The sequence below is a fragment of the Cebidichthys violaceus genome, unplaced genomic scaffold, assembly GCF_023349555.1.
Source record: "Cebidichthys violaceus isolate CVI_PGR_0920_01 unplaced genomic scaffold, fCebVio1.0.p SCAF_26, whole genome shotgun sequence".
Classification (NCBI taxonomy): Eukaryota; Metazoa; Chordata; class Actinopteri; order Perciformes; family Stichaeidae; genus Cebidichthys; species Cebidichthys violaceus.
Genome location: NW_027176439.1, coordinates 6,866,113 through 6,878,234, shown reverse-complemented (window position 1 = coordinate 6,878,234; position 12,122 = coordinate 6,866,113). Strand labels below are relative to the sequence as shown.

General features: G+C 45.5%; 1 protein-coding gene across 1 annotated transcript; it reads right to left on the bottom strand.

Annotated features, from left to right (window-relative positions):
• Positions 1-1,264: 1,264 nt before the first annotated feature.
• Positions 1,265-10,905, bottom strand: noxa1 (NADPH oxidase activator 1). The gene is made up of 16 exons (XM_068720832.1): positions 10,794-10,905; positions 9,652-9,826; positions 9,125-9,207; positions 8,325-8,433; positions 6,898-7,032; positions 5,317-5,424; positions 5,132-5,191; positions 5,019-5,056; positions 4,784-4,922; positions 4,261-4,329; positions 3,995-4,082; positions 3,197-3,303; positions 2,637-2,797; positions 2,159-2,267; positions 1,682-1,805; positions 1,265-1,577 (listed from the first exon to the last, which is right to left on the bottom strand). Exons 2-16 carry the CDS (start codon positions 9,823-9,825, stop codon positions 1,471-1,473), a joined length of 1,611 nt encoding a protein of 536 aa, XP_068576933.1. The 5' UTR covers position 9,826; positions 10,794-10,905; the 3' UTR covers positions 1,265-1,470.
• Positions 10,906-12,122: the final 1,217 nt, after the last annotated feature.

Below are 12,122 nucleotides of genomic sequence, written 5' to 3'. Positions count from 1 at the left end.
CTCCAGTCTTTGCTGCAGACTGGTAGTCTTTGTGTAGCACTCTGTGCAGTTACAGTCTAGGGTAATGTGCATCTGCTTCTCCAGTGACCTGTCATGGAGGATATCAGACGTAATGCTTTGCATCCTCACGCTGTTTGTCTACCCAGCAAACAAAAGGAAGCGCTCTGTGTTTGTGGCGTCTCTGAGCAGAAAACAGTCATTTGTTGACTGACTGCTTTCACTGTTTCGTCCTCGTCTCCAGCAGCTGTGGTGGGGGAAGGTGGGTGTTGATGCGGTGCGTTGGAAGAGTAATGCAGTAATTAGAGGCCTCACAGGCCATTTGAATGGAGCTCTCAGTTGCTTCGCAGCCCCAACCACACGTTTTTTTTTCACATCTATACCATTTGTGACGACAACTAAAAGCACCTGACATTTCCCTGGCTGGTAATTAAAGCCCGAGCAAGTGAACTTCCCACGGCGCTAAGGGAGTAAAGCACTGCTGTGTTTAATGTACAGAGACCTGCTATCTTTAGTCCACCAGACTCAGTGAGGAGGACGTGAACGGCAGCTGAATGTAAGACTCTGTATACTTCAGACTGAGGAAGTGACAACTTGATTTCACAGCTTTTAGTATTATAAAAGGGAGCAAAGACCATAATGTACATATCGATATGTGAACAGGATCTGTTGACTTTAATAATTGACAGATTCTTAACACTGAATAATTCATTCATTATTGCTCCACTTGATCTCCTGAAATTGATCGCAAAACTAAAGTTTTCGTGGTTTGATGAACGATATGAGATGTTTGATGAACGCTGTCTGAACAACGTCTGGAGGTTGATTTCTCAAACACAGCCATCATAACGGCACATGTGTTGAATACCGCTGCTTGATCTAACTTTATTAATGTCTTGTGCAATTTTGATATATATCCTACTGATCCTACCTGCACCTTCTACCTGCTCCGTCTACCTGCTCCGTCTACCTGCACCTTCTACCTCCACCTTTTACCTGCTCCGTCTACCTGCTCCGTCTACCTGCTCTGTCTACTTGCACCTTCTACCTGCACCTTCTACCTGCTCCGTCTACCTGCATCTTCTACCTGCACCTTCTACCTCCACCTTCTACCTGCTCCGTCTACCTGCACCTTCTACCTGCTCCGTCTACCTGCTCTGTCTACCTGCACCTTCTACCTGCACCTTCTACCTGCACCTTCTACCTGCTCCGTCTACGTAAGACTGTCACATCTTGGTGCTCCAAAATGTCATACACCTCAACATGGTCAGTATAAACATCATTTTAATTTGACAGGATACAACAGGAATATTACAGTGATACCAAAGGAAGTAGAAAAGTAGACGTGATACCGTATGAGAAAGAGATACTTCCAAAGCATGAAACAGGTACTAAGTCCACTGGTTTGTTTGTGTAAGTCTGTGAGCCGGTTAACAGGTTATTAGAGATCACTGCACAGCAACAGTTCTGCTTCTACAACACGGAGCTCTGGCTGATGTTGGTGTTCTCGTTGTAGGCAAAGCAGCTGGGGAAGATGCCGATATGTCCGGCATTGTGTCCCTCCAGCCACTCCTCATTAACTAGAGAGAGTTTGAGAAGGAAACACAAAGAGCCAGTGAGGCTGAGAACACTTCAAAAGACTCTATTAAGATTCCACTGACAGGCAACTCAGCGTGGACCTCACCTTCACCCAGGATGTCGATGGTGTCTCCTTCGCTGAACTCCAGGTCCTCTGGTCCCTGAGCTGTGTAGTCATACAGCGCCACCATCTGGTAGAGGATGGTACGGTTCTCCAGTGGGTCTTCAGTCTGAAGTAAAGGACAATGAGGAATCGTTCATGAAATTGTGAATGAAATGAAAATGTTCGGTCCTATTTCTAAGGGACTGTATGAAACATATTATGCTAGGGAGGGGTGCTGAACTGTACACAGTATTATCACAGTACAGTCAAAGCTCAACACATTGAATTGAGTGTATCCTAAGTAAAGACCTATCCACTTTGATCTCAATCACAGTTTGAACCTTAAAAGGATCCCTGGTATCGATCTTATCTGTGCTCTTGAAGTTGAAAAGAAAACATTTCTCATGGAGTGATATTAAACCCCTGCAACCCTGAATCTGATGTCTGTTTCCAGCCCTGGTGTGTGGGTTGAATCCTAACCTGGCACCACAGGGTGGCTCTGCCGGCCTCGGCCACCTCTTGCACAGTGTGGCCCGGCTCCAACTCCTCACCGAGAGGAATCAGCACCCGGGAGCCGTGCTGCTTATGTCTGATGAAAGAGAGGGGAGGTGAGCGGGGGAACAGATAGGAAACTAAGAGCATCATAGGGGCACACATGGGAGGACAGAAGATACAAACACAACTTGAATGGTGGAAGACACGGCATTAAAGGCTCTGATGCATGTTGTTTGTTATCAGTCCTTGGCTGTCATGTGATGGTTCTTCAATTCTATTTTGCTGCTTTTTATGGTCTCCTGTCACGTCCGAGGAGCTGCAGCCTCAGTGTCCTGTGCCAGGTTCATGTTCATGAACAGATATTGGACCCACAGGGTGGACAAAGATAAGAATATTTATAGAAATGAAGCATCGCTTGTTGAAAGTCAAGGAGACAGAAGTGGGTCGGCAGCCCTGTGGTTACCTGAGGCGCAGCTGAGATGCCGGCTGGCCCAATTTCTGTGCGATACGTTCCTTCACTTCATGGAAGGGCGTGTCCACAGGGACCGACAGAGCAATGGTGTAGGTGTAGTGGACCTTCACCACCAAAGAGCTGGCCTCTGTTCCCTGAGCCACATCCACATGCTGAGAACAAGGAGCAGGAGCACATTGAAACCAACAGACACGTTTTAAACAGGAAATGCACTGGTCTCTAAATATCATTTGTCATATGTATTTTTCTCAACCCAAATCTAGAGATCTTGATGCAGAAATCAAAAATAGATTATTCATATCCATATATTTATTTATCATGCCTACCTCCCCTGAGCCTCATAGTGACTTAATCGGGACACATCAGCATTCCCCCGCTAAGTCTAACCTTACAAAGCTGCTTCTTCAGTCCACAAAACCCTTCTGTATGGAGCAGGTGGAAAGAGAAGGAGAGTGTGTGTGTGTGTGTGTGTGTCATCAGTTGGATGTGTGAAGGAAGTAACTGTGATGTGATTCCAGCGTTCAGCACAGATGAGTCAGAGGGGACGTTACCTGCTTGTTGGCTGCGTTGGCGGTGTACCTGGGAGGCTCTGCGGCTAGCGGCGGTGCGTGGGTGGCGGTGGTGTAGGATGGAGGTAGGGTGTCTGGGGTAAAACGCACTGCAGGGGAAACACAGTACAGGCACAGTGTGAACACACACAACACAAGCCTGATGGAAGGCTAGGCAGGTAGATGTTCTCCGAGTCCGTTCCACTATGCATTACGATGTATAAGCATGTTTTTGTGAATATGATGGTGGAATGTAGGTAAAACAGATCGGAGGTTTGTTTGAATCAAAGCACCACCTAAAATATGAATAACATCCGGTTGTTTTTTAAGTGTCTGCTGGTGACATGGTGAATTCTCTGGACAGACAATATGGCCGGGTTTTGGCAGCTATGGAACCACAGTTGAGGGAACAGCTGATGAAATACCATGAAATATCACTTCGGAGGAGAGAGAGGTTCGTTCCATGAAGGCCGGCCTTCTCATTGCAGTTGGAGCCAGAAGGTCAAACAGTACAACAGTTCTCCAGATGTGTTGCTCAGAAACCACATGTTGGCTATTTTGACCCTGCTTCTAGTAGAGCAACATATTGGCAATAAGCAACAAAATAACTACATAAAAAGGCAACCATCTAGAGAAGATGAAGCCCCAGTGCCACACAGAACACAATGCTCTGACAGTGGAATGATCTGTTATAATAGATAAGTGCTTATTGGAGCAGATCAGAGGAGGTGAAAAGGTCTTTAGAGGATTTTAGTGGGTGTGGGAGTGGGAGGACCAGGAAGACCGTGATCGATGTGTTACCTCGAGGAGGCGCTGCAGGGCTGGGCTGGGCCTGTGGGCGAGTGGGTGGCTTGAGTCCAGGAGGGAGAGGGATCCCACTAGGAACTCTCTGTGGAAGACAGCATGTTTTATTAGGAACAAACATGGAACGTTTTTCCCAGCATGGCTTGACTCTAGCATCTAAACAAGTGTTTTCCTGCCACATCATGTGACTGAAGCCCAGTCTGTGTTTCCTGATCATAAAGTGTATTTCTACATTTACATAGTTTTACATTACAATACATTACATTCTCCTTTTTGCCTTTGGACATCTTGACATCTGCAGGATCGAGCAGGGACATCGGCAGAAGTCCTCTCTGAAAAAAAGGACTAAAACTCAGAATCTGAAATATAAAAGACGCTTAATGACTTAATGTCACGAGCCACCAAATGCTCAGCATCGTGTCTGCTAATTTAAGGTTTGGATGGATTATCTGTGCATCTGAGCAGGGATAGTGTGCATAAGATGTACATTCAACAGGACCAAACAATAAAAAGGTTAGTCAGGTTAGTCAAACTGTGGGGGTTGAATATGTGACATAGGTATTATAGAATAAGGAACAAGGCCTGCTACACAAAAACAAATGTATTCATTTGATCCCTTCGTTGAATGCAGACGAGTGTCTACAACTTAACTGATCCACTGGTTCTACATTCTTGGCTTATACAAAATATAAGGCAGCAAATGGAACTGAAGGGACATCGATAACAACTCTAGAAGACTCCCTCTCTCATGGGCTCATTATAGATTCACAGATCATCTCTCCTCACCTGTCCATCATGGATGACCGTTGCCATCCCGTCCCTGCCCTCCTCGCCAAATAAAAACACCATGGCCCCTCCAGGCACCGTCAGCTGTCCCGGGCCCCGAGCCATGTAAGGGATCCGCATGCGCATGTATCGAGAGTCCCTTAGGGTGGTGAGAAGAGAAAATCACACTTCTGCAAGCATTGTTACTGAAATCCCAGGTTGATAACATGTCTGTGTGACTGGTGATAGTACTCACTGAGCTCCGTCCACCTTGGGCTCATAGAAACCAGGTTTCTGTGGTGGAGACACGGGGATGGTTAGCAGAGAGAGGGACGGACATCATCACATGGACTCTGAGGTCTTTCTTACCTGCAGCCTCAGAGGTTCAAAGCCTCCAAAGTCGTCGTTGGGAATCACAGAGGAAATCACCTGTCGTCAGAGCATCCTACGTTACTAAAACATGTTGTATCACTTTAATAGAAACGCGATCGTTCAATCATCTCATCATCCAGCCGTGATGCAGCATTCATCCACCCATTCACTCTTCACTGTACCTTTGCTTTGCCCAGGAAGTCTCTTTGCTGCAGCTGCTCCACGTCCTGTTTCCTGGGACGAAACACCACATCCTCAGGCACCAGCAGAGGAGCCAGCACCTCCTCCTTCTGTTGTTGAAGTCACAGCAAACACGGCGGTTGTGTGTGTGCACTTCTTAGATTCCTTTGTTTTAATCAGTCAGTCAAGATATTTAAGAAAAGCCAGAGAGGAGCAGCTCCGACCCAAACTATTTGTTTTGTGAAACAGTTGGTTTCAGCTTTATTACAACTTAACTTTCGCCATGAAGATCTTCAACATGGAGACTTAAACTAATGGACTTGTAATGCGCTTTTCTGACCACTTAAAGCACTTTTAACACTACGTGTCATCATTCACCCATTCATACAGTGATGACAGGGCTACCATGCAAGGTGCCACCTGCCCATCAGGACTGTCTAACATTCACACAACATTCACACAACATTCACACAACATTCACACAACATTCACACAACATTCACACAACATTCACACACCGCTGGCACTGCGGGAGCAGTTTGAGGTTAGGTGTCTTGCTCAAGGACACATGGACTACTGGAGCCGTGGACTGAACCGCCGATCCTCCGGTTGAAGGACGACTCCGCTCTACCACTGAGCCACAGTCACCGCTGATCACTCAAAGACACGATGGAACGGCACCTCTGTGATGTCGTCTATGTTGAATCAGGGTCTTGGAATGGAAATGGACTAAACACAGTGAGACATCATTCTAAAGTCAGCAGCGGTGGTCTCACGGTTAAAGAGGTTCCCTCATTACCACCGACCCTAACTGCTCTACTGGAGCAGGTCGGACTGGAGTGGATCTGGCAGAGAGTGCAGTCAGTTCTGCCGCAGAGAGCTGGACTCTCAGTGAAACCTCCCTGAATAAAAAACAGTTAGAAGAACGAAGAGGAAAGCTCCGTAGAGGAGGACAGATGACCGCTCTGATAAAGGGTGGGCTTCTTCAACATGTGTGAAAGCTAAAACGAGCCACAGCCATCACAGGCTGGAGTTTAGTCCGCTTAAGATCACATCCCAGTTCAGCAGCAGTGGTCGTGGCCTAACAGACAGCGATCCTTCCTTATGTCCTTATTATCTTCAGGGGCTTTGGCTCAGAGCGAGAGAGGGTCGTCCTTCAGTCCCCGGCTCCTCTGGTTCATCTTGAGGTTCCCTTGGGCAAGACACTTAACCCCAAATCACTCCCGTCAGCTGTGCCATCGGTGTGAATGATTAGTTAGTCCTGATGGAAGGTGCAGGGTATGGCGCCATCGGTGTGTGAATGGGTGAATGACATGTAGTGTTGAAGCGCTTTGAGTGGACGGAAGACTAGAAAGGACACAAGTACAAGTCCTTTGACCATTTACTTACACTCACTAGCTCAATAACTACACACCATGTTTGACACATGGAGCACAGCCAGTGATTCACTTGAATGAAGTGAGGACAGACACAACGCTCCTCATCTTCATTCATACATAAACAGGGGCAGTTGACTTTGGAAACGTGTCCCCAGAGTCTGTCCCATGTCCTTTCCAGTCTCTTGTGAAAGTGGCGACACTCACCAGGACGCTGTCCAAAGCCACCTCGATGTGTCCCCCTCGACCTCCTACTCTCTCCTGGGAGGCTGACAGCAGCACCTCCCTGGCCTGCTCCCACTGGCCCATCCGACAGTACACAGCTGCAGCGTTGTATAACACCTGGACGGACACATCAGTTAGACACCTCGGTTATTTTCTATGTGCTGTGAACATCCCTACTTACTTACCACAATAAACCGCCTGTATGGGGCCAGCACCAATGATTCACTCAGTACTTCTCTAACATGTTCGTCTTTGTGGTGTTGGTGCTCTAACGTTTGAAGACATGGAGGATGAAGATACCAGTAAACAGGTTTCTGCTACAAAGGCTACATTCATCACGGTGATGCATCTGTGCAGCGCTGGTTTAAATAGCAGAGACCAGTTGTTATACCTGAAGAAGAACATGTTAAATGCAGCATTATGATTCTTCTTTATGGTGTCACTAACTACCTCAGTGATGTTTGGGTCCTTTCAGTACAGATTCCAGTGCTCCGCTTCAGTTTGTTCAGTTGTTCTATATTTTCTAAAACACTGTTCTGTGGAATGGCTGTCACTCACGGAGACGTTCCAACACCTACGAGTGTGTATTATTATTGTGTGAACATATCTGTGTCCTGTCTTTATCATCGAGCATCCTCTGAGCTGATCATTCAGGGGGAGAGACTGACACCAGTATCTAATACTTAACCAAATACAACTGGGTTTGAGGGTCAGACGCATTACTCTTGTGTAATCTAGGAGTATTTTATATTTTATCTAAATGTTCCATGAAATGGTATCAATGCTTTGTTTACATGTCATACATTTCCTACCACTGGGCCACAGTCGCCCCAAATGTCTTTAATATCTTTATATTTACGGCCAATCTCAAGATGAAGCTCCTCCATGAAGTGACCTCTCCCACGTTGTTGTGTTTGGTTTCCATGGTGAGCACATTAACTTCATTTTGTCTATTTTTCTTCAACCTTCAATTAAAGTTTCCCTCATGTTCCCTCGTTGGCTCCGTACAGTCAGCCGACATGGGTCGACATCGGTCGCGTCCGCTTCGCTCTTAAAACACCGGCACACAGTATGTTGTCATGGCAACACATAACCGTAGGATTCAGACGGTACGCTGGTCTCTAGTGTTCGCTGTTCGGTGGACTGGGCTCCAGCTGACCGGCTGCAGACGCAGGTGCGTCGTCTTATCTGCTCTGAGAGAAATATGCAGCGCGGTGTATCCTCTTCTTCACCTCCATCAGTGAGGCTTTGTGAGCTTCCAGGTGTCTGTGACTCTCCTACTGAACAATGGAGGTGATGACGAAGCACAGTTAGCTCTGGTTTCATTCCCTCAGTACTGACCGACATCATGGGATTGGATGTGTGTGTGTGTGTGTGTGTGTGTGTGTGTGTGAGGCTGAATGTCAGACCTGCCAGCTGTAGAGTTTGAATCTCAGTCCCAGCTGTTTGTAGTCAATGACCGTGTTTCCTCTCATGTGCTTTTGAGCCCAGATGCAGTCTGACAGAGCCTCCTCCAGCCTGAAGAACACACAGAGACGCATTGGATGACAAACAGTATTATACAATGATCCAACCGTGTGGTTTCTAAAGGTGTGTTACAGGTCAGACATTCTCTTTGTCACGCAGTCATTTGGTATTCGCTGGTTGCCTGGCAACCTCACAGTGATTAAAAGTCTCCAGGAAGTGTCTGTGCATAGCAAAGAACTCCTGCTGCACATGACCCCCCATAAAACCCTAACGGGTCGTCTTTACATGCTATCAGAGGTGCTGGTAGGCGTGTTAGAGCCAGGCCTGCTGCTTGCACCTGATCCTGTGGTTAGGCCACACTGAGCTAACCAGCTGCTGGCAGCGTCACAGTTAATGTGCAGATATGAGATATGAGGTCCAATAAGCCTTGTTCTCAAAAAGAGACAGGCAGTTGATTTGGGTTAGGGTTATATATACTTTAATATATATTAAAGTATATATAACCCTAACCCAAATCAACTGCCTGTCTCTCTGCATGTGATAGTCCACAGGTCTGAACATAAGACAATAAGGAAACAACAAAACATTTCTTCTGTCCTTCAGAGCTGAGCTATGCAGCCATGCAGCACATGGTCTCTTCGTTCCCATGGACTGTCTTGAGTTCGTTGTGTTCACAGTAGCGTTAGGAGTCACATGGTCTCTCTTTGGTGTATTGTCTTTGGGAAGGGGTGTGGCCACCTACTTGTCAATCTGCATCGTCACCGCTGCTCTCTGGAAGAAGCCAACAGCAAGACGTTGGTCCTTGGCGATGGTGAGGTCTAAAGCCTGGACATCAGACAAGGCAGACAGACAAGTTGGACACAAAGAGGCGGAGGTTTTATAACATGCTTCCTTTTGTGATGCCCAGACTGGTGAACAGTAGAAGAACACAGACGGAGCGAGTGGAATCTGATGACATTCCAGTTAAAAGACGATCTCTCCAACAATGACGCAGCAAGTCTGCAGCTGTTCACATGAGGAGCTTACATCAAAGAGGTCTTCCTGATGAACCAAAGATCTAGAGCAAGCGTCTCATGAATGGATTAATACTCATATATAAAGCATGAGACACTCTTCATTCAAAATGGAAAAGTCCATCAGTTATAACATGCAAACCTTTACTGGACATTGAACCAGACACTTAGTTTGAGTTTGAATCACTTCACAGTGTGGACAGAAGCCCCTCCACTACCCCCCAGTACCCAGTACCAGTACACACAACACACGGACCTTCAGGGCCAGGTCCAGCTGTCCCAGAACCAGGTGAGCCGAGGCAGCGTTGAACAGAGTGCAAGACGTTGGTTCACTGATCTGCTCGAGTTTGGACAGAGCTCCTTGCCAGTCCTTGGCATCCACCGCCTGCACTGCCTCATGCCACAGCTGCAGTAACTCGGTGTAAAGCATTCTGCACAGACCAAATACAGAACAGACATCAGAGACAACAGAGGACGTCTTTCTCTTGTGTTTTGGAGAGTTGTTCTAAATGGTGAAAGAGTAAATGAGATTCATGTCTGTGACTTAAACATGCTGTAGAATATAAAGGGGCTCATTGCAGATGAATGTAACACAGAAACAGAGATGAACCACTGGCTCATGTATTCACAATCACCCTAAATATTACCTCACTCAAGCAATGTGTAGCATTCAAATCATTTTAGCCATTTATTTGAACACTTGATAGGATGTTACACATCAAGGGTCCAAACAATAATAATAAAGCTGTGTTGATAATTCACAATAATCGTCCATACGTCTACATGTTGCACTGTGGCAGTAAACGATCCTTATCACTGAATGTCGTTCAGTATCGTTTTCTGATGTGCTTTTTTCCTGTTCTATACTGTAAAAGAATGTAAATTACATGTCTTTGTAAGTTGAACATTGTTTAGCATTTGTAAAACTTACATATATAGAAGTTGTCTCTTTAGAAGTTTCTTAAGTGTAATTCTTAGAATATTGATAATCATAGGCCCGTTGTTATATGAATGTCTGTAAAGTTTATTTCATGTAATGTACCAAATCAGACCGACAGACTGTTTCCTGATCATCAATACTAAGGCATTTACAGGTGAGCAACATTTTAACTTTGCAGCTGGTCTCAAGTAGAGTGAAGTATATGAAGGCTGGAACAAAGTCAAATAAACAGACACCAAACTTCACCCGTTAACTGTCTGATTGTAATAATAAATTCATATACATTTATAAAAGAAAAGAGAAAGCTACAGAGAAAGTGAGCCGATGTTAATCAGTAACATCCTGCATACTTTGACTGGAACACTTCCTGTACCTTACCCTGGTCCTATCGTCACATGTCGTTCAGCTGAGTGAATACAAGCTGCAGAGTTCATCAGAGACACTTATTGAATCCTTACCTGTTGCTCCTCAATGAGAGTCCAGTCAGTGTTCGGTGTTCCTGCTGCCTTCCACACTCTGCCAACGGGGAAGTGAGAGGGACTTAAGCAGCCCTCCTTCAGAGTCTCCACCCTGCTGCTACAAGGAAGTCCTCCATCCATCCGCCCAGATTCCACAGAAGCACCCAGGCTCTGGAATTCACCTCATGACAATTGCAACATAGATGCATGAGTCACACGGGTTTGGATTACACCTGTTAGACCTGGAATGAGTTTCTTAGAGCAGATGCTTTGATTGAGAATGTTTGGCACTTATTTACACGACTATTAACATTCTAACATCTCCTGTTTACATGATTAACTGTACAAATAAACAAATTATCAAATCATACCAGCTACATTGTAAATCAAAGACAAATTTAGCCAACAGACGTTATTTTGTAAATGCCCAAAATGTCTGGAAACGATGGCATGCATGATGAACCCCCACTGAATGAACATACAGAATATCTTATCGACTTGTATCATCGTGTGCATTATTTGACCCAGGGAGTCTATTGCAGAGACTTTATGACTTTATGTATTATCTGAGTAAAACCCCACAGAGGTTAAGTACCAGGTGAGTCATGTTTATGCTAACACACTGACAGCAGGAAGCTGTAGTTACTATCTCAGCTTGACATCAAGTCTATTCAGAGTGACCTTGGACTTCCTTCTACAAGGAATGCTTCAGACAAGGAAGTCAAGAGGAAACGATGCAGTTTCCTGTCCTCACTGCTCTTCAAACATCAAGTGATACGGTTGGTTTTGGTAAAAAACGTCACGTTTGGGAACAAGGAAATGATCATTTTCACTGCTTGGCCTACTGGGTCAACCTGCTGCACAGGTTGTGTTCTGTTGTTCAGTGAGGCCCCACCCCCACAGACACTCCTCATATACATCCAGTACTGCCTGGCCAGTGGTGGAAAGAGGATTACAGTTCTTTACTTAAGTGAACATAGTGGTAAAAATACTTTGAAATGATGAATAGACTGTACTTGTGTGGGGTACCATGCAAGGTGCCACCTGCCCATCAGGACTAACTAATCACTCACACAGGAACAGCCTGCGGGAGCAATTTGGGGTTACGACAAATCAACGTACTAGCAGACAAAATATGACATTACATAGTTATTAAAAGGTCACATAGAATAGACTAAACTTTAGGCTATTCTATGTGACCTTCTGTTAACTCTTGTTAACCAAATCACATACTTTAAAGTATGTGATTTGGTTAACAAGAGTTTAGACACAGAGTGCAGACACACAATACTTGTGGGGAAATGTACTGTTGCAACCTCAACTACTGCT

Coding starts and splice junctions, on each gene's coding strand:
- noxa1 (XM_068720832.1), bottom strand. CDS start 9,825: ATGCTTTACACCGAGTTACTGCAGCTGTGGCATGAGGCAGTGCAGGCG. Junction 2,268..2,636: donor GCATCTCAGCTGCGCCTCAG/GTAACCACAGGG, acceptor CTCTTTCATCAG/ACATAAGCAGCACGGCTCCC. Junction 1,578..1,681: donor CATCGACATCCTGGGTGAAG/GTGAGGTCCACG, acceptor AACTCTCTCTAG/TTAATGAGGAGTGGCTGGAG.